The sequence below is a fragment of the Hyposmocoma kahamanoa genome, unplaced genomic scaffold (assembly GCF_003589595.1).
Source record: "Hyposmocoma kahamanoa isolate Upper Pololo Valley unplaced genomic scaffold, ASM358959v1 230, whole genome shotgun sequence".
Taxonomy (NCBI): domain Eukaryota; kingdom Metazoa; phylum Arthropoda; class Insecta; order Lepidoptera; family Cosmopterigidae; genus Hyposmocoma; species Hyposmocoma kahamanoa.
The window spans coordinates 1,266,075-1,289,507 of record NW_020653749.1 but is presented as its reverse complement, the minus strand read 5'-3'; the positions used below and the strand labels follow the sequence as shown (position 1 = coordinate 1,289,507).

Here is a 23,433-nt window from a genome sequence, read left to right as displayed (position 1 = left end):
AAAAAAATACAATTGTCATATTGTCATATTTTTATTTTCATACTTTTAGAAAAAGAACGTACTCCAGAAAAAAAACGGTTTCTTTTCATAGAAAATGAAACTATTTTTCCGGATTTAAATCGCGTATATTTGTTTTTTCAAACAAACCGACGTTTCGGGCCCTTTACAGATCCCATGTTGACAGTCAACCGTGACCATGGGACCTGTAAAGGGCCCGAAACGTCAGTTTGTTTGAAAAAACAAATATACGCGATTTAAATCCGGAAAAATAGTTTCATTTCCTATGGTTTCTATTCAGGTTTTTTTCATAGTTTTGTTTCACCTTAGAAAAAAACGGTTTTTTAACAACACTACTCACACATTTACATCTTTAATCTTTTTTTTTATTTTCTTTCCAGTTACATAATAACTTATTCACTTAAACATTTAATATTATAACTACATACCTTACATTCTAACTCCGTGTTGATTCTCTATTCAAATTCAAATTCATTTATTCAGATAACTGGGATCCATAAGTGTTAGCAGCAATGAAACTTATAATTAAGGTAGTACTTAAATTCTAGAACAGATTTTGTATTATTAATGAGATGCCGCATTATGGGACACTCACACCTAACTGCAATTGTCTTCAGGAGGCTGTTACCGCTGCCACGTATTCTGTTCAACAGAGATGCTGATCTTTTGCGCAAGACTGCCATGAAGCTATCCACACGGGCTTCAGCAAACATGGCAGACGCACTGCAAAACCGCGGCAGCCGCATCAGCGTCCTGAAGGCGTTATTGTACTATTCTGAGTTACTTCTTTTTTTACCGGCTCACCTTAAGAGCTGGCAGAATCATCAGCGTCGTAGTTCGCCTGAACTGCGACATAATACTGAGTCGGGCCCTTTTTGCTGACACAGTACACTCAACTATAATGCCCGCAAACCTACACTAACCTTTTTCTTTATGATTACCATTGTACCTATGTCATAAGCTTGTTTGTAACGTACTGTGATTCAGCAAATACGAGTAATCTATCTATCTATCTCAATTGTTTGTACACGTAGTACCAATTCTATGTAATAATAATAATAAAGAACTTTATTTATCTACAGTGAGTACAGTAATATACAAGATTATCCTTAAACAAGATCGTGCGTAGTAGATAAAAAGGTAACAGTTACAGCTTAAGCTGTTTTTCAGACCGCACCCTTTTGAAGAAACTCGCTACATTTGAAATAAGAGTTATTTGGCGAATCTCGACGGGCTCCACAAAAACAAAACAGCCAAATAATTTACAAATAACATGTACGACTAAAACTTATAAACATATATTTAGTTATAGCGATTTAGAACAATCCGATTTGAAGTTTGGATAGACATAAAAAATGCAAAATGAAAAATGTTGGTTAAAACCACGTATACGAGTACATATGATGGATAATTGAAGCTACGTCCAATTACTAGCAGAACACTGCCTCAATGGTAGCCAAAGTTTGCATTTTTTTTTTGATTATATCAAATACGTTATGTACCACTCGGGGGATTTCCTTCTATATCTTCTTATATATCAATTTGAAATATATCTTTCTTTCAAAGGTACATATATTACACTTGAAATCGTAAAATTCATGAAACAATACTACTCATTCGTAAGGCATATTCCCCTGAGAAGAATGAATAAGAAACTCTAGAGATGTTCTTTGCAAAAAGACATTTGTTTACATTTATCATTCACAATATTTATTTCAAATATCCCGAATAGCACCAACCTGAAAAACCTGTCTAGAATCCGTGAACTAACTTTTAATATAAGCTTTTTTTAAGCTTCACTATACCAGAGAATTCATATAGTTAGTGGAATATTGTCTTCAAATTTGAATGGGACCAATACCGAGGTACCCTGTTTCCAACAAAAAGAATCATTAAAATCGGTTACCATACACATAAATACTTTTTTTGTTTTTAAAACTCAAATGTTTGCAGATTCCGACTTCTTGGTGACAATGGGACAATTACGGGCTCGTTTGTAAATTTTACATTTTCTTTTCTGGTTATCATAGAGACGGTGATTCGGTGGTTACATGTTTTGTCTCAAGTGAAAAGTCGAGTTTTATTTGCGGAAAATAATTAGTAATTTGTGATTACTGAAACGAGCCCAGAACAGCATCAGGAATCACCTCGAGAGTATACCCTTTCAAACAAAAGAAGAATTTTCAAAATCGGTCCGCAATTGGTGAATACTCGGGCATGCCTGCAAAATTTGAGCATTTCCTTCGATTTTCATGGTATCCCCTTATCAGACTCTGACTTGGTGACAACGGGACCACCACGAGAGTGCACCCTTTCAAACAAAAAAAGAATTTTCAAAATCGGTCCATTATTGAAGGAGATATCTGAAAACAAACATACAGCCGAACGTATAACCTCCTCCTTTTTTTAAGGCGGTTAAATACCTTCGTCCACATTACACTCGGCATTTTTACCACCTCTAATTTACTTCTGGAAAGCCGTTACATCAATACAGTTTTAGAACAAGCTCGTAACGCCTTTATTACGCTGGTAACAAAGCGATTGTTATAATTATCATAGTTTACGGCGAAACTGGTTTTTTACGTGCTTGGATATTTCAAAAGTACGGTGTTATTTGCTATTTTGATTTCAGGGTAAGATTAGCAATCTCTAGGATCAAAAAACATACCTAATCGATGTCAATTACTGTTATTCAAGGTAAAAACGGTTTATTCTCAATTCAGAGGTTTTCGGTTTGAATAACTGCCTCGGTCTGGCCGAATGGGGTTACCATGTTGGTCTGTACGCAGAGATCCCAGGTCAATTCCCGGGCCGGTAGAAATATGGTTTGGGTGTAAATTGTGGTTGTCTATGTGTGTGTTTATGGTACCCCCGACACATGTTTTCCCTAGTACAATGCTTTAAAAAAAAATAAAAAATAAAAACAAAACAAAATCCGGACGCATGTAGTAGTGATGTAACTGACCTCTGTTTCCGCAACTGCAAAAATTCCGCATGCGTTTTCGCATTTTTATTTATTTGTTTATGAAATAACTGGACGCACAGTCGCAGTGGTAAGCGACACGCCTGTCCATAACAGTTGCAATACCACTCAGAACTTCAAATAGCAAATTTTTGGGAGGCACTGCCACTGCGCCCGTTACCCTGAAACATAAGTTGACAAGTTCAATGTGTCTGTAATTTCACTAGCATGCTTAACCTTCACAATCGGGACACAGTTAATGCTCACATTACCGCTTGGTAGCAGAAATAGGTAACGTGACAGTCCTCCCTGGACGAACTCTCTCACAAGGAGTTCTACTGCTTCTAAAATACCACATCTGTTTCCGTTTCTGCATCCGCAATTTTTTCTAAAATAAAAATTTAAAACTGTGTTCGCGATGGATGAGACGCGCGCGTATTGCTTTGTGGTGCCATTATGAAACCCAAAACAAGTCTTATTGGGAACTATTTCATGGAGAAGAGTTACTTGTGATATCTATTTCCATTTCAGTTTACGTTATGTCACTTCCCTTACATCTAACCAAAGCCGAGGTAACCCTAACTTACATTCCAATGTTAAATAGTAATTTTTCGGGAAATCTTTATAATAAAATCTATTTGTGGAATATCTAAATGTGGAGTCCTCAAATTAGAGACCTATACAAATCTGTGGAGCTACAGGTTGATTATAACGAAGATGTGATTAAGTTTCAAGCAATGGTGCTATTTAAGGGTACAATCACGAAGTAACACGTTTTAATGCAAATGCATATTCCATGCGCTCAGAACAATTTTTAAAAAATATTCCTCGAGCGAGATACACCCAGGAGGAATACTTAATGACCAACTACATGCCGGCTCTATAAAGAACGTGCGGGGAGTTGTAATATCGACTACACCTTATACGTACTCTCACCCTCTATCTCAGTTAAATACGTAGATTTTTAATATATATAGGAGCGCGGCTTGTACCTGTGCATGCCTGCCGCGCTGTGTACTGATGCACGCATTCACGTAATGTCGCGTTGCACTTGAGTTGCAAAGCGTGGGTTGTACGCATTAAAAAAAAATTACATCAGATAGAAGATGTATTCATTGTTGTATTTATTTATAGTTGGACAAGAGTGTCTCAAATAGAATATTGTTAGGGTTCATTGTCCCGTCATCATGATACCAATCTGCAGCACTTGTATAAAAATATCAATAATATGTAAGTACTATATTAGGCAAAGGTTATTTGAATATAGCACGAGAACACTGTGATGAATACTTTTTGTTTCAAATTATGATTTTTTTATAATTTCAAGTATCGGGACGAATAAGTCGTGTAGCTGGTGGTAAGGTACAAGTCTGTCTATAACAATTGCAGTGCCACTCAGAGCTTTAAATCGCAAAGATCTGAGGGGCACTCCCACTACGTCACCCTGGGACATTGAAAAGTCCCATGTACCTTTCAAAACAGGAACGCAGGATTGTTCACATTACTGCTTGGCGACAAAAATTTGTAAGGTGGCAGTACTTCCCTGGACGAACTCTGTAGCAGCACATCCTGTGTAATGGATTGTTGTATGATACATTATTATTTGATAGAGGTATAGCGATACTTCAGTGAATACCCGCTTATTTAACCAATGTGTCTTGCCCACTATGACTTACGGTGCCGAGACGTAGACGCTCACACAGAAGGTGGTGTATAAGTTTCATGCTCGGCATGAAACTTATCGAAGACTTCTAGGATAATAGAGATCGGAAAATGAATTTAAAATGGAACTTTGTAGGACATATTACGAGATGTAGTGGTGACAGGTGGAGTAAGGCGATAACCGAATGGTGGCCTAAAAATTGTTATAGAAACTTGTGACGTCCTGTAGCGAGATGGGTGGACGACATTGTCGTAATTGCGGGCCGTAGATGGGTGAGACTAGCGCAGAACCGTGGTCGATGCGCAAACTAGGGGAGGCCTATATCCAGCAGTGGATAAAGCCGGGGGATGATGATGACAATGAGTGGTACAGGGAATACTAAAGGGCGACGCATGTATCGAATAGGAACACTAAAATGCAACACATCTAACCGTCCCATACATGGTTACTACTACTTTAGTCGAAACGTGACGGTGGAACTAGTTCAAAAAATTCCTCTGGGCACTACCCAATAAATAGAAGGACGGATGACTGGTTCTACGAGTGTCAACAGTGGCGTAAAATATTTATGTGGAAAGTTTTAATTGTTGTAATCTCTAAGGGTGCTAATGTTGTTACACAAAACTGTCAAATACTTTACGAGGTAGCTAGCAACTTGTCCCACTTTATTATATAGACCCATTACGCGTCCCACTGCTGTGCACGGGTATTTTCTAACGCGAGGCTTTAAGTCACATTCCACGCGCTTCGCAGTTTGTTGAGTACTGAGAGTTTTTTTTCTTGTGTAACTTTAAATTAGAAAAATATATATTTTTTGGATATTGTTGTTTGGCTTAAAAAAATATGTATTTGCAGATTATGAGACTATATAACCTCAAATGGCTTTGGTTGATTCCACATGACAGTGAAACTGTTGAATCAATCGCTTTAGAAAAAAGAGGGCAGATGCTATAGTTATTGGCCTCCATACAGTTGCTGGCCATTTCAACTTTGATCCTCTAAAATAAGCAACATCTTTGGTTCATGATAAGTAAAAATATATAATACAATTATCACATCAATCCGGACGCAGTAAGCTCATCTAGGCACTTGAAAAGCTTCCAAAGCTTGAAAAGTTGTCGAATTCCCTAAGCAGTGCAGAAATACAATCAGAGATATTAGACCAACATTTCAAAGACGACTCCTGTTCGGGAAGAAGTCACAAAACCAAAGTTGTGTTCCAGTCACAACACAGTGCCATTCTTTGTCTCCTTTCCGGCAAGGGCCGACCCAGTTTCACACTTCCTGATGAAAGAAAACTTAACTCGCCCTTTGTTTGCTTTTACTTAGGAAAACTTTAATGGTAAATATTGTTTTATTATAGCGGCACTTGTAAAACGTCTGGAAGAACAGTCGTTATTGTAAATGTTGCACGAATAAATAAATAAATAAATATTAGAAAACATCACATAAGTTGCTTTGGTACCAAAGTAAGTAACTAAACCACTTGTGTTACGGAAATCGGAAACAACGACGGTACCATAAACACCTATACCCGAGACAATATTAAAAATTTAGTTTTTCTACAATGGCCCGGTTGGGGATAGAACCCGGGACCTCAGAGACAGCGACACCTTGAAAACCGTTGCGCAAACCACTTTGCTGCAAGTACTTTAGTAGTAGTACAACTCCTTGTGAAAGAGTTCGTCCAGGGAAGTACTGCCGCCTTACCTATTTCTGCCATCAAATGGTAGATGAGCGTTACTGCGTTCCTGTTTTAAAGGGTAAGGGTGCTGGTGAAATTACAGGCACATGGGCCTTGTCAAGTTATGTCTCAGGGTGACGGGCGCAGTGGCAGTGCCCCTCTTTGCGATTTAAAGCACTGAGTAGCACTGCAACTGTTATGGACAGGCGTCATCTGCCGCCAGACACACAACTTGTTCATCCCGTCACTTGATATCATAAAAACCCACAAAAAAATTATCAGCTGGTGACAAAAAGGCCGGGAGAAATATTTGTATGACCTACATTTCTCTCTCCTCTCTGTTCAGTTCTCCTCTGCCTCAAAGTTAGTCTGGAAGAGATCGCTCTCAGCGATAAGGCCGCCTTTTTTCCACATTATTTTAAGTTGTCTATGTACTGTTTTCGTTTATTGTGTGTGAGCAATACAGTGTATTATCCATCTATCTGTGTTTTTTTTTGTGGTTGTCTATATGTGCGTCCATGGCACCCGCGATGGGTTTTCCTAGTGGAGGGCTATGAGTGTGTTTAAATCTACTTCAACGCTCAAGTTTCATCATGATATTTTGCTTCAACGTTAGCGAGAGTTATTTGTATAAAATATTCATAAATGCACGTAACATAGAAATTATAGTCACAGGTACTCCTACATGCCACTACAGGGACTTCAGCCGTTCTCCAGCCGGGCTACCACGTCTAATTTATTATACATGTGCGCAAAATGGTACCGCCGCTCCGGAATGCCACTTAGTGATGACACATATGGGCTCAATCTTAAGTATTGTAACAGTGTATTGGCTTCGTTTGACATAGGAATCGCCAACATATTGTTACACCACCCCATTGACTTACAAATAAATGGACGACGGCTCTAATACAAAAACCACGAAAAAAATGTCCCAAGTCAACCTATTCGAAATTTAAATTGTGATGTCATCGCAGTATCGCGCTGTCAGTAGAACAAATGAAGACTAAAGCGGAGTGTCGCGCTCTGTATACGATTTTAGCGCCTTACAAGTGCGGACACTTTTTAGCGCGGACCCGACGTCCATATAATTGTAAGTCAATGCACCACCCACTTTGTTGTAATATATGTTGATTAGGTATACGACCCAACCATCTCCTGCGTCACTCTGAAAAAAATCAAGTCCAATAATCTTTAGTTCATAGGTAAGTAAGTTACACTTGAAATTGCCGTACTCATTCGTAAGATATCAGCTTTACGAATGAGAAGATGGAACCTGCACAGGTTCACAACCGTTCCACCGGAGTGAGTGGCGAGTCATAACGGGATTCCACGAGCCAGCGCCAGTGCGTTAGGGTTTTTTTTTGGGTAGGTCTCCGAGGTCCGTGGAGTAGAGTCCCACATAACCATGTCATCGCCCGCAGTGGGGTATGCGTAGTACATTTTCCTGTATACAAAAAAAAAGGTTCACAACCGCTGGAAAGCGTTTGGAGCCCCGCGTAGAGCCAGCGTGGTGGATTATTTCTAATCTCCGTTCCTTAGAAGAGACTCCATGCCCACCAGTGAGCACGATGTATTTTAGATTTCAGTTCTATCAATGTTTTCTACTAGCACGGTTATTTACATTTGTTATTTTAGTAACTGCCTCTATTTTAGTAACTGGTACGCAGAAGTCACTGGTTCGATTCCCGAGCCGGAAGAAATATGTTCGTGACACATTTATTTCTCTCGTGAATATAGGTGTAGGTAATTTGTCGTTGTCTATCTGTGTGTCCTTGGGGCTGTGAGTGTGCGCGTAAAAAAATGTATTAAAAAAATCCTAGAGCGGCAGTTTTTGAAATCTACTTATACGATACAAACTCAAACTCATTTAGTCTTTGCTTCATAAATAAGCAAATTACACTTGTTATCGTGATGTTCATTAAACTATGCAGCTCATTCGTAAGTCAAATTCCCCTGAGAAGGATAAGCAAGAAACTCTAGGGGTTGCTCTTTGTAGAATATACATTTGCATACATTTATCATTTACAATATTTATTTCAAACATTATAGATCTAGATAATCTGCAAGAGCTAAACGTGTCACTGCCACGGATTTTTGTCATACAAGTACGCACAAGTTGTAGACGAGTATGAATTTTTTATTTCACTATAGTTTTAAAATTCGTAAATGGCAAATTTTGAATATTCATTGGAATGTTATTGAAGATGCGTATACATTGCCCCTTTAATGAATATGTAACTCTGAAGACGACTATTAACAACAACCGCTTCGTGTTTATTCCACGTGTAAAAATTACGTTTGTCACTATTTTATATAAAAATTATTATTCAAAATTATTTATTTTTAAATGTATGTAAAACCCAAGCCTAAGATTAATAACATATATTACATTTCGATTTTCATTCGAAACTTCTTTCGACATATGGCAGAAATTCCTTCTCTTTAAAGGTACATCATAATTTTTTGACTTTTTCTCGTAAATACATCCTGCATACAAAGTTTCGGAGTACACAATAGCGCTCGCTCAAAATACGAGTTGGAAAGCTGTGTTGTGCACTGTACTGTAAGTGGAAACTACTAACTCTTGTTAAGACTTGGAGATTGAAATGGTTGAATGCAGTGTTTTGTGAAATAAGTGTTTTCTATTCGATTTATTGTTACGCTCGAAGAAAGGTTTGTTCCTAGTGAAAGGAATATTCTTTATTAGTCCTCATTGTAGAAAATGCAATCGTAAAGAGGTTGTTTTTATGGTGTTTTTAACCCCGACGTAAAAATAGGGGAGTTATAAGTTTGAAATGTTTATCTATAAAAAAACGCTCCTTTTGTGTGTGTGCGTTATTTATTTATTTTCATCATACTTTCTCGTAAACAGTGTCATAATATGCAGGCAAAGTATAATAACTGCCTCCGTGGCCGAACGGTTACCATGCAACTGCCTCCGTGGCCGAACGGTTACCATGCCGGACTGCCACGCAGAGGTCCCAGGTTCGATTCCCGGGCCGGGGGAAATGTTTGTATGGCCTACATTTATTTCTCTCGTGAGTTTGGGTGTAATTTGTGGTTGTCTATGTGTGTGTCCATGGCACCCGCGACACAGGGTTTCCCTAGTGCGGGGCTATGTTGAGTGTGTGCGTTATTATTATAAAAAAAAAAGTCAGTAATGCCCTAAATTATGACCACGGGCTTTTTCATTACATTATCGTCCTATTTCATAATAGACACGACAAGGTTAAGGTTATTTTGTGAATTCAAATTCTGCAGTCTTTTTAGAGTTTGGATTTTTCATTAACATCTAATACATTGTGGCTGCATACGTCTATGCTTTTTATAACATTTTAGTTCGAGGCAATAATAGCTGAACGGGGTTTTTTACCTCGCACACGAGGTGAAAAACATTGTATTTAGCACGGGCTGTAAAAATTACGAATCTCGACTCATTAAAGCCTAACAACCTCACGTTAGTAATATCTTATTTACCGCCCTTACTATATAACGTCCTATTTATCGTAACGGTTTTTTTTTATTTAAGCGCTAATTTAGTCAAGATGGTGTTTAATTATGTTTTACGAACATCTGTTTGGTTGTTTAAAGGCCATCAGCTCGTTTCTCGATTTCTGTAAGGATTTCAGTCGTGAGCTGAACGCGCATTATATTTACAACCACACCAACTTACCTCATCTCAAACTAGGATTACATTCCCTGAGTACCTGATCCTGGGGCACGGTCAAGAATATCCAGACCAGAAAAGTTCATTTCCAGAAAAAGTACTAACAGGATTCAAACCCGCGACCTCCTCATCCTGCACAGTGTAAACCGTTGGACCGCCAATGTCGTCAATTTTCACTTATCAGATCATCTTGAAATTATCTGAATAGAATACAGTTTTTGTTAAAAATAGTGACAGATAATATTAACACGAGAAATAAAAATAAACTACATATTCTTGACAGGTGTCTTCACAAAATTAAAAATTCAATCAAAGGGCAATGCATACGCTTCTATAATACGATTCCTGTTGATATTCAAAATTTGTCATTTACGAGGTTTAAAATTATACAGCCCCTGCGTACTTGGATGACAAGAATCCGTGGTAGTAACCCGTAGAAGGCTTTTGGCTCTCCCCCCGAAACCGATTGCAACAGGGCGTATACATTTTTGTAACGGTTTAATGTGGTGAGTCCTTAAAAAGTCAGTTTTAAAACAAAATCACGAATATTTAGCGATGTCATATCATTCATGTCCTTCCACTTTTTATATATACAGTTTAAAATAAGAAAATAACCCAAATATTTATGCCCCTCTTTCAAAACAATAAGCTATGAATTTATGAATGGCGGAAGACAATAAAACCAACAGAAATCGCACAATAGAAGGAATAATAGGAATAAAATGTTAGCCCATTGGTAACGACAGTCAATTATTAAAGTGGTTTTACAGATGCCGTATAAGCCTTGATAAACAGGGGGATACCATCTGAAAGTCGTTTAAAATAATAAGTTTTTCATAACCAATTGCGGTTGCCAACCGCGATGTAGCTTGGTAAGACTTCTATGCCATGATAAGGAAGAAAACAGCATCTCTTCTATATAGAATGCATGGCAGTTTCAATTGCACACGGGACGAACAACTCGTGTGCTTGACGTTAAACAAAACGTCTATCCATAGATAATGTACCTAAATACGTGACGCTGCCACTAGGTGGCGCTATTTATGATTGTTAACGACTCCTAACTCTACTGCCTAGTTTATGATTATTTTTCATTGTTTGCGTTATTTTAAAGTAAATCTCAATCCGCAAGAAACCTGTAAGTAACGATACTCACAAAGAAAACTTCCTTAAATCCGACTGGATGAGAACCAGCGTCAGTTTGCTAAATCGGGGCTAACGGTTTTACCAACCGAGCTACAGATGGAATCGACAGACTTTACGATTTCCTCTATGTGCTTGTTGCAAATCTTTGTATAGGTTTTAAAACTATAAAACTTATGAAAGTTTTTCTTCACTCTAATAATATAGCGACATCTCTTGTCAGATTCTAATAGTTATAAAAGTACGTAGCTGAGTAAGGAAAAAACTTTCTCAAGTTTCTCACAGCTATTATTATTATTATGAGGCTATACTGTCTCACAGTTGAGCAACCAAAAAAGCGTCTACGTCGCCTCTCCATTGACGCTTTCTATTTTTGGGGATCCATTCTGGCATGCGGCAGACGTGACTCGCCCAGTCCCATTTTAGTCTACCAACTTGTTGGCCCTCATCTACGATTCGTGTTTTGGAGCGCACTTTTGCAGTGCTGTCAGAATAAGAATAAGAATATATTTATTGCATAACTATAGGTAATTACATATGATCTTAAAATATTACATTGGTTTGTGCTCTATAGTTTACCAGATAAGGTGTACAATATTATTAAATGTCACAGATTAAAATTAAATTGCATTGAATTACAATATGAAAGAAAAAAAAAAAAAATTATTAATAAGCATGTCACAACGCTAGTCACCAAATTTGTCATTATCGACAAAAAACTCTTGTACACTATAATAAAGTTTAGTACTCAACCAGTTACTAAGAACATTTTTAAATTTTACATACTCGAATTTCTTAAATTCATTCGGGATGCTGTTGTATATCTTGACCGACATTACGTAAAAGCTTCTGTGGTAAAATGCTGAGGTATGATTGCCCGAGTAAACCATTCTATGCCCATGTCTTAAGTTTCTATGGTTCCTTTTATTAGCGATTTCAAAATAGGACGGATGTTTCTGGATAAATGCAGCGCAGTGATCAGGTTTGTGCGCCGTAGGTGAGGATGGGTAGAATACACACTTCCATGAGTTTCTCACAGATGACCACAAAACTAATTTATCATTTAAACCACAGAACCCTAAAAAAACTGTGATAGTAATAAAAAACCAAAATGCGATACAGTGAAAACGACAGTCAATAATTAAAGTGGTTTACAGTCACAGTACAAATATACGTAAACAGTAATAGGAGCAAAATGTTACAGACGTCGACACATGACTGCGACAAAACAACCGTTTACTCAAGTGCAAACGACAGTCTATTAAAATTGCTTTAAACTTGCGATGTAAGTTGTTGAACAGTAGTCAACCTGCTATATTCATGTTAAGGCGAGGGATTTCAACGCGGTCCTAGACTTAGGTACTAGGATGTGAGGTGTAGGGGGTCGCTTCTCGCGTCCACGCTGTGTAAATTAATATGAATAAAATAAGAACAGGCGGAGAAAATTTGACACAGATCCGACGTCGACAAGCGCCCGATGGTGACTAACGGGGCAGCGGGCGGCGCGTCGTGTCATTATAGTTTGCAAGTTTTGGGATAAATGTGAATTTAATAAGTATAGGGCTTCAATTGAAAACCATAATTTAGTAGGTTAAGAGAAATATCTTCATATAAAAATTATATACAAAGTTAAATATTTTATTCTTAAATAATTCGTTAACACCTTTATTTAAGCAAGTTTTCAGGATTTTATATGATCGTATAAAGTACATCCTATCATGTAATAAATTAGCACCTTTTGTTTCATTCGTTTTTTTATGATATCAAATGACGAGACGAAAACGTCGTGCATCTAGTGGTAAGCGGCATACCTACCCATGATAGTTACAGTGTCGCTCTGAGCTTTAAATTGCAAAGATCTAAGGGACACTGCCTCTACGCCCGTCACTACGTCATAGACATAAAGTTGATAACACTCATGTGCCTGTAATTTCACCTTACTTTTCAAAGCAGAAACAGTGAAGCTCACAATACTGCTTTCCGACAGAAATAGATATGGTGGCAAAGTCTTTCGCAAGGAGTTTACTGCTGCTAAATGTTAGTTACATTCCAATTAAAAAAAATACATTGTATAGCCTCGAATGCTGTGAAAACTTAATTAACTGGTATTTATTGACATTTTTGTGAAATAATTCCATTACTAGTTTTGTTATGGTTATGAATATAGAGATCGAGTACACAGAAAAATTGGCTGCGGCGAGAAGGTTATTCAAAAACCTCTCATAAGATGTCACTTGTGGCGACGAAAGCCGAAAAGTCGGTACAAAAATGTACAACATAACACAGGAGAATTTCAACGATTCGGTCACAGGACCCGTAGCTCAAATGGTTAGAGCAATGCTACGGTGCAGCATGGACGTGTGACGTCTTAATTTAAAAAAACCTGTTTGCTTACAACGGAGCCATACGGAGCTGACACACTTTGTGGGTCGTAAGCCGGGGAACCCTCTCGCGCGCCTACCCGCTCGTCTTGCGTCGCCCATGTGACACAAATCTCGCAATCGGTATCGTTTAAAACTAATTAAGTTCTATTTTGTTTGTTGTAAATAACGGACACTATTGCACACGCTTATCATTGTATATAGTATCAAACGAATTATTTAAGTATTTTACAAATATAAAAGAAAAGAACAGACCATACTACAATACAGAAATATATACGTAATTTATTTTAGTTTATACGCGCCACACACGTCCAGTACTCGCTCGGTTTTAGGGTCTATTGAAAATCAGCGTCACAGCCTTATTCCGGCGGTGACTTTAGCTGAGTAGATCCTTTTACATACGGCACAGCCACATACATGACATCTACTTAGTACACCATAGTGTTGATTATCTTTGTGATCATTCCATTACGTTTTACTAAGATTTTATTTTTAATTCCTTTTATTTTTATTTTTATTTAGCTTTATTTTTTTTTTAATTTCTTACAGTGTATTATTGTGTTATTTCGTTATGTAATAAATGGTTTCTCTTCTATTCTAGTTAACTGGTATATAACTCGTATAGTTTTGTACTGAATATAAGCTACTGTACACTAATTTATATCGTGTCACAGAAGGTGGAATTGGCATCGACAAATTAACTACTGTTACGGAGAGAGCGTTTTATTCCAATATTTTGCCAGGTGGGGAATACTCCATTTGAAGCAGAATGTACAACTATTCCAAAGCACAATGTTTACAAGGCGCTTTGACAATTTGGAGAGAACGCCTGCCATACATGCAAGATTACATAACTTCGATACTTGCCAATTACCTATAGTATTTCGTCGTGATGTCGTCAATCCCAGGCCGGGTAATTGTAGAAAACAAACCTTTCTATATTGTCTCGGGTCTGGTTGTTTGTGGTACCGTCGTTGTTTCCGATTTCCGTAACACAAGTGCTTTAGCTACTTACTTTGGGATCAAAGCAACGTACATATGTGATGTTGTCTAATATTTATATTCATTTTCAAAATCAAAATCAAAATATCTTTATTTCATAGGTAAGAAAATTACACTTGAAATCGTCATACTGAATAAACTCTACCGCTCCTTGGCAAGGCAGATTCCCCTGAGAAGAATGAGAAAGAAACTCTAAGGGTTGCTCTTTGTAAATATACATTTGAATACATTAATCATTTACAATATTTTTTTCAAACATTTAGATCTAGTAGAGAATACCATATTAATATATAGTAGCAGTAGAGCTCCTTGTGTATGAGTTCGTCCAGGGAAGTACTGACACCTTACCTATTTCTGCCGCCAAGCAGTAATGTCAGCATTACAGTGTTCCGGTTTTGAAGGGTAAGGGTTCTGCTGAAATTACGGCCGCAGTAGCAGTGCGCCTCAGATCTTTGCAATTTAAAGCTTTGAGTGGCACTGCAACTGTTATGGACAGGCGTGTCGCTTACCATCAGGCGCACGACTTATTCGTACCATTACTTAGGGTTTGTTTCACTATAGTCTTAATTTAAACCTAGTAAATGGCAAGTTTTGTATATTCACCGGAATCTTGTTATGGAAGGGTATACATTGCCTCTTTTATTTCTCGAAATTTGCTAAAGTACAAAAAGATTACGTCTTCGTGGCTGATCAACATCGATGTGGTCTTTTAAAGATACCAACAGTTCTTCTTCTTCTTAGAGTGGCTCTTCAATGCTGAAGTTTGGCTGTCAGCTTCCTGTATTCGTCTCTATCAGCAGCTAACCGAAACAGCTGTTCGGCGGAGTCCACTCACAGGATGTTCCGCAGCCACGATTTCTATCTTCGCCCAGCGCGTCTCTTTCCCTACACTTTGTCCATCACTATTAGCTGTAGCAGCGTGTAACTATTGTTCTTGATCACGTGACCAAGATACTCTATTTTGCGAATTTTGATAGATGGTATCATTTTCCGGGAAATATGAACACGCTGAAGCACGGTTTCGTTCATGACCCTCTGTGTCCAACCAATGCGCAACATGCGACACTAGCATTACATCTTAAATGCCTGCAGGCGTCTTGTAGTGTCTTCTTTTAAGGTCCACGTTTCGCAGCCGTATATGACGATATCTACAGTACAAAATGTAAAAGGGCAATGACCCATCACGATGTTGCTGTGATCAAAACTGTAGGCGCGGAGGCTTAAACGTTTGGTAGCCAATTTCAAACGCATGTTAAAACTATAAGCTCTTCAATTAAAATAACGGCTCTTCTAAACAGATATATCAATTAACATAAGATTACTTGAGGACTTTTTCTCGTTAAAAACTAATTAGAGAACGGTCCAGGAAACAAACTACTGCCGCAAAAATTACCGAAGCAAGTACGGCTTTCAGCGGCAAAGATTTAGTGGGGTTAGGATTTTTTTTTTCTAGTCCTTTCAGCTTGGGTAATGGTCTAACAATGAGAGTGCAGAATTGGAAAGTTGGAATTGTGTCTCAACGAACTGAGTTTAATTTACAAGAGAAGACAATTTTGTCACTCATTGACTTTTATTAAGGCACCTTATTGTACACGAAGATATTAATAGATGGCGTTGACCCATTAAGCGTTATTTCTGAATCGCGGTGTTAAGATTTTCCCTCGAATGGTGACTACTCGAATACAAACAAATTCTGATACCACGTACGATCATATAGGGTGAAATATTATTACCCATCATATAGGGTGAATAAACCTCATCTCGCGGAACGGTTACCAGGAGTGAGTCCTTTCTTGGGAACAACTGCCCGGACCTTCCGTATATACGGTGAAAGTGTACTGACGTTATACAAGATGAAAAATAAATTTTCTGAACAAAAATTTGGAGTTTTCAGTTTGCTGTATTGGTAACCTCATCCCACGGTAAAAGAGGTTCCCTCATTTACAGGATATATTATTTTATTTAACAAACGTCACTTGGCATTGCAAAAATAATGTGGCATATTTTGTGGTACATGTGATCGTGCCGTATACAGGACGTGTACCACAAAATATACATAATAATAAGATTACAAAATCCATGGGCAGCAAACTCATAAAAGATTGAGACTTTGCATATAAAAAGATGGATCACGTTTTGAATATTTTGATAAATTAATTGCAATTGCAATTCTTAGTTTCAAGTTAATTTATTTTTTTTAATGTCCATAATTAAGTGGTGTTCCTTTAAGTTAAGATCTAATGTTACTTAAAAGGATTTAATTCTGTAATCAACACTTTCAGTCGGCATTATAAAAATACTGAAGGTTTTAATTCGACAAATAAATAAATATAATTTTTTCTTTCATTGAATTCAGTCTTAACCAGTAGCTATTCTGTTCCGTCCTGCACCATGTCGTAAAAAAATCTACATCGATGAGGTAAAATCTCGTTAAATACTTATAAAAGAATCACAGGTAGATAAACTATAGTGATTCCTTTAATTCACCTGTCAATGTAATTATAGATAACAGGTCCTTCCAGGAAGTTATTACGAAGTTTGAGGTCGGAAAAAAGAGAGTTCTAAAACTTGCGTGTGCTCCCTTTACAGTTTTCCCTCCCCCAACTCTGATTTTCCTTTTCCGAGTTGTAATTAAGTAGTCTATTTTCTAAATTGATTAGGGGCGTGCGTTTGGCATTAGTTTTAATGAATCACCTAATCTTATTTTGGGCCTTGTGTATACTATTTCGTTGTCGTAATTTCTGAACGTTAAAACTTTTAAACCCTCTGAAGTTTCAATGGCGCGTCTTATTTTAATAAAGATAGTTACGGACGACCGTACGCGTCTGGACGGTCAGAGCCATATGTGTAGAATTACGTAAATAATTCAAGGGCTCTAATTGGCCGGGCGTCAACCGCGACACAATGATACGGTACGGTATGGGAGACGCCGTATCTGCATATATACAAGAGAATCTTGTAAGAAATATTCATTCTTATTCGATATTCCAATTAAATTTGTTGTTCGATTTTATTATTCGACTTGTAAGTCAGATGAACATAAGAGTTCATCATCATCATCATCAGGTGATCAAATTAGAGGAAGAAACCGGTTTCGCGCACTTTCCGGTAACCGATTTAAATAAAACTTGGCAAATAGATGTAATTCCACGTACGTTTGAGGACAGTTTTTTTTAGGACTCTGTAGTGAGATTATGACGCTTAAAAATTTACGCTTTCAGTTAATTGACGCTTCAAGCGTGGCGATATTTTCGTAGCCGAGGCGTTAGATATTTCGCGTATTAAGTCGCTCTCGCATAAATCGCACCCTGTCGTGCTAGCCCTACTGAACTACAGACCGAATCTCAGACTACACATCTCCTCAACTACTTGTAGTAGAATTATTGTGTTTGGTCTCGTCTAGTTGTTAGCTTACAGATGGTGACTTTAGTATTTTTGGAGAGTACATTGCCTCTGCGGTCGGATCCATGCTGGACTGCCACGGGGTGGATTCTTAAAAATATTTATATATTATAGGCATAACTATTTCTATAATTATTTTATTAGTAAGTTGTGTATGTCTATACGTGTGTGCGTTATATATCTTTTATCTGTCTATTGCAATATATTCACTTTTACTAATATTTAATTCTCTTTTGTCTGCAGAATGTCGATATCATACAAGAACAATGACTCATTTGCTGAGCTGGTGATTGCCAACGTAAAGGCCGAAGACGAAGGGATCTTCCTCTGCGAGATCACCTATATTCAAGTCGGAGAAGATTGCAACACTGTGCAGGTCACCGACTTCCGAACATACAGTAAGTTAATATTCTTATGTTACTTAAGCACAGCTGTCATTGGCTGGGAATGATTTTGACCAATCACGCTGCTTTGATTTGCGAAGTGCAAAAAATTTAATGTTTTTGATTGGTCGAGAACATTTCCGTCCCGCGCTGGGCAAAATAAAGTAATTTCATCAAGTTCAACGCTTCGAACCAATATGGCTTACTTATATTTTAATAATTCAGTTTGATTAAATTTGTATTTTCTGCAATAAAACTAATTATGTACGTGTTCATGACAAATTTTGTCAAATTAAGATTGAATTTCCGATACTACAGATTTGTATGCAGCTCAGGGTAAAGATACATTGGTCCTTTATAGTTACATAATTGTCCAGGATAGACATTCAGATCAGGCTTATACTAGTAATTATTATACATTTAATCTATGGTTTTTTTAAGAAATTGGACATATTTGCGAGTTAGATGCCTCTAGCCAAAATTATTTGTTACCTTCAACCCATATAAGTCCTACTTCTGGATACGGCACTTGTAACAATCATCGTGGATTGGCCAAATAAAAACCTTGTTACGTAGTTTTTTAGCAAAATGTGGTACAATGTTTCTACTCATTAAAGGCAAAAACATAAGCACTTCTCCTTAATTTAAATCGGTCTTTAGATCATGCCTTCAGAATTAATGGCGGAATTAAAACAACATGACGCTTCGAACCCTACAAAGATTTTGAGATCAAACTTGAGTCAGATTTATGGAATAGATTATCGGTAATAAAGTCAAGAACTTTTCCTGAGTCGACGTATATAGGATATAGAGGTTTCTGATAGATCTTGGTCCAGCTTGCTTGCCCATTGTAAGCTTGTAAGCATTTTGCTGAAAAATTATGTTACTCATCTGTCGCGCATGCTATGTACTTTAGCGTTGAATAAAGCTTTCGGGATAAAGATGTCTGCAGTATACTCCATTCCTTTGGAATACGCATCGAGCAAAATGAAGCTGAGCTCTTCGTGTGAAGCTATGCTATCTGAACTTGTGTTTCTGGACCATCGAGTATATAACCGGAAATAGAGACAAAAAACGAGACGAAATGTCATGTAATTTGTTTGAAAGCTATTCTGCCAAATTATTACGGTGACAACTGCGCTCCGATTGACCAGCTCAAATTCGAAACAATTGACGGGTGTCGTCAATTGTTTCACTTCAAATCGACCACTTTAATTTGAGCATTGCTATAATGGACGAAAATTAAAAAAATATGTATTTACTTAATATTTAATTACCGATGAAATATGATTTCATTTGTTTCGTAATTAGATGTTTTGCTGTTTTTCCCACACCACCGAATGGAACAGCCCCCCATTTTTTTACCATAAATACAGAATATTTTTGGAATACACGGAGACGCATACAGGTTAGTTGTAGGCGCTGTACCATTTCAGCTTTCTATATGTGATTTTAGCGCAAAGAAGAGTTGATATTTAAAAGTGATATAAAACACATTTGCCAGATGAGTTACCAGGAATGGATGGCCCTTATTTCGTTTCTATTTCTGGTTACATACTCGATGTTCTGGACTTACTAGTAGACCGAGTGAGAAACCGTGAATCTATTATTCTATGTAAAAAATCTAGTCGATAGAAAATTGACAAGCAGGCACTTTCCTGAGGTAATCTAAAAATTGAAGCTTCGATTTAACAAGAAATTCATTTCGAGTTCTTAGGTTTTCGCGATTGTTACACATAGGAAATGAAACTATTTTTCCGGATTTAAATCGCGTATATTTGTTTTTTCAAACAAACCGACGTTTCGGGCCCTTTACAGGTCCCATGGTCACGGTTGACTGAGGTGGTACAGTCTTCAACCAGTTATGTCTAATATTAATGCAAACCACCCCATTTTTTCACTATAGTTACAATAGTTATTAATTAAATACCTTATTTTTAATTTTACAAAGAAAACATTCCAATTTACGCTACATTAAGTTTTACAAATTATTTTATTGAATGAATTTTTATTAGGTTTAATTTATTATTAATTATTAATAGAAATTAGAATAAACTTCAGAAAGAATCGCCTTAGAAATTTTTTTAGAAATTCATTGTCAGTTAGTCTTTTTGCTTTTCGCTCTACTGAATCCAAGGCAACTAACTAAGGCACAGCCGTCCTTGAGGTAACAGCAGCCACACGAGTTAACTAGTAAACTAAACTCCTGCCGGGTATCAAACTTGGTATAAAAGTTTAACAGCAGTAGAGCTTCTTGTGAAAGAGTTCGTCCAGGGAAGTACTACCTTACCATGTTTCTGCCGCCAAACAGTAAAGTGAGTATTATTGTGTTCCGGTGAAGGGTGAGGGTGCTGATGAAATTACAGGCACATGGGACTTGTCAACTTGGTGTTAGACGCAGTGCGCCTCAGATGTTTGCGATTTAAAGGCGTGTAACTTACCGTCGACGCATGATTTGTTTGTCCCGTCACGTGATATTATGAAAATAAAACCCAGACATATAAAGTAGACGATCGAGGCGCGACATGCGCGGTCGGTGCGGTGCACCAGTCCCCTGCCACTACAAATAAACAGCTCACTTCGTCCAGAGCGTATAAATTCAGTAATTTTCCATGGACATATAAATTAACTAATTTAAATATATCGGATAGCACCGAGTGTCCACGTGCAGTTCGAGTACAGGATCTCGTTCGTCTAAGGCGATTGTTTCTTTAGTAGCTTTGATGACGATAAAAAGGGAACAAGTGTAATTTGTAAGTTGGAAACGCTGAAATTGTATGTTTACTGCCTGGAGTTCAGAAGCATAATTTTATTATGTTCGCCACCCGAAAGGGGAATCAATCTCGGTAATGAATTAAGCTCTTCTCTATATTATTATCATATGTTATGTCAATAGCCAATCATATTTATACAAATCCTTGGTAGTAATGGGACTTGTCAAATTATCGATATCGATAAAATACACATATTATGTAAAATAAAAAGAGATTTATTTCTTGACAATAAAGAAATTACAATGTTGGTATATTAATATAAAATATAATGATTTAATGTGGAGAAAAAAGAGTAAAAAAGGAGTAAAGGAGTTGGTAACATTCAGTCTTCACTTGTAGCTATTCACTTGTTACACCAGCTCAGTGCATTAATGGTCAGTGTACATCAATTTAATATAGACAAGTTTGAAAAATTAGAGTAATTAGTGCAACTGATTCTTCATGAGTTCAAGTTCTAGTTTTGATTAGTGCATAGAGTAAAACATATAATAACTGTTTTCATTACAAATTTTTCATAAAATAAAAATATTTACTTTTGCGTTATTGGAAATGAGAGTATTTTTTCAGATTTCAAACGTGTATATTTGTTTTTTTTTTCAATTGAACCAATGTGTCTGAGATGGTATCAATTACCAAACAGTTATGTTTAATATTAAAGCAAACTACCCTATTTTTAGCTATAGTCTTAGAAAAATTATTAATAATTTAAGTATATTATTATAAAATATATAAAAAAATCCTAAATCCAAAGTAACACAGTTTAAAAACTAGTTAATGTTGGTTCAGAAAATAACGTACACAAGTGCTTTAATTTCTATCTTTACTTACGTACAATAATGTAATATTTGGAATCAAGAGTTTCTTAGGCCTTGGACTAAAATTAAATAGTCGTTATAAATAAATAGACAACAAGCTAACATTTTTCCATAAAAATAATAATAAAATATTAGCGTATTTATTCAGAATCTAACCGAACTATCGACAAAAACATCGATCAATACCCAACACAAAAATTTTTGTAGTTATTCTCTAGGATATTGCGTTCGTTCGGCCTCGGGCCATAGCATTCAGTCGGTGCTATTTTTCATCACTTTTGCACTCACGTGTTACTACATCTTCCGTCCTTTTCCAAAAGAGAATTGTTTTCTATGAAGAGATATTTTATTCGCCGTTGTTTAGAGAGCCAGTAACAGTTTTCTGAAGATTATTAAAGCCTTATATTTCATTGGCAATATGTGGGTAAGATGAAATATTGTGTTATAAGCGCTTTTATTGAGGAAATGTAGGTCTTTTAATGTTTATTCTTTTGGTAGATTGTTTTATATTTCGAGGGTTTTTGCTTTACGAAAATCGTGGATATTTGATGTTCGATTAGCACAGAACCATCATTATCAATATTTTATATGTCGCACAGATGGGCATGGGTATTTTCTAAAAAGAGACTTTAGAAAATAGTCCGCCATGTTGGCTTCATACTGAGTAACGACTCGTAGAAGGACGTTACTATCATGTGCACGAAATTTTCACCAGCACTCTTACCCTTCAAAATCGGAACGCAGTAATGCTGACATTACTGCTTTGCGGCAAAAATAGATAAGGTGGCAGTACTTCCCTGGACGAACTCTCACACAAGGAGCTCTACTGCTACATGTTGCAGTTTGACTACAAATATAGTCTACCCATACTACAGGGGCATGAAACTATGATTTGAATCTTTGTTACTGTACATTTGTGAAAGTTAGATCGAAGATATATCGAAGATTTAAGTTTTTCTTAGATACACCCGTGCCCAGTTGTGGGACTTCAAATGAGTCGATATTTTTGACAAAATTTGAGTCACCCCCCCAAACTGACCAAAAAAATTAAAAGTTTGTTTACAGAAACCGTGAAACAAAACTACCTTAAGTAATAAAAGAACTACGTGATGGAGAAGTTCTATACTCGTTGAATGGGTTTATGTCAAACGAAATACCTGTAAATACTGACATTGACAATAGTATAAATGTCAATTTCAATGTACAATAAATTTGAACAAGCGCAAGACTGTTTTTGTAATGGAAAATGTTGGCTTGGCGACAATCTCGACCGATGCTAAGAAACTATATAACCGACACTGGTACCTACGAGTTTATCAAAAAAATACTCTATTCTAGCCTTTTGTAATCTCCAATATGACGTAGTCAGGGATATCATTCTTCAAATCAAAGATATCATGATAATGATGATGTTATATGACAAGCCTTTATTCCGTAGGTAAAATAAATTTACATTTGAAAACGTTACATTTAAGCTACTGCTCGTTCACTACGCTGACTTCCCTAAGAAGATCGAGCAAGAAACTTTTTTTT

The 23,433-nt window shown here is 36.9% G+C and overlaps 1 protein-coding gene across 1 annotated transcript in view; it reads left to right on the top strand.

Moving 5' to 3' along the window:
• The window catches only part of LOC113228386, a 794,000-nt gene that overhangs the window by 600,486 nt on the left and 170,081 nt on the right, over nt 1-23,433 (top strand). The window contains exon 4 of the mRNA XM_026461662.1: nt 18,172-18,326. Coding sequence (XP_026317447.1) covers nt 18,172-18,326 — 155 coding nt within the window. The remainder of the gene's footprint in view (nt 1-18,171; nt 18,327-23,433) is intronic.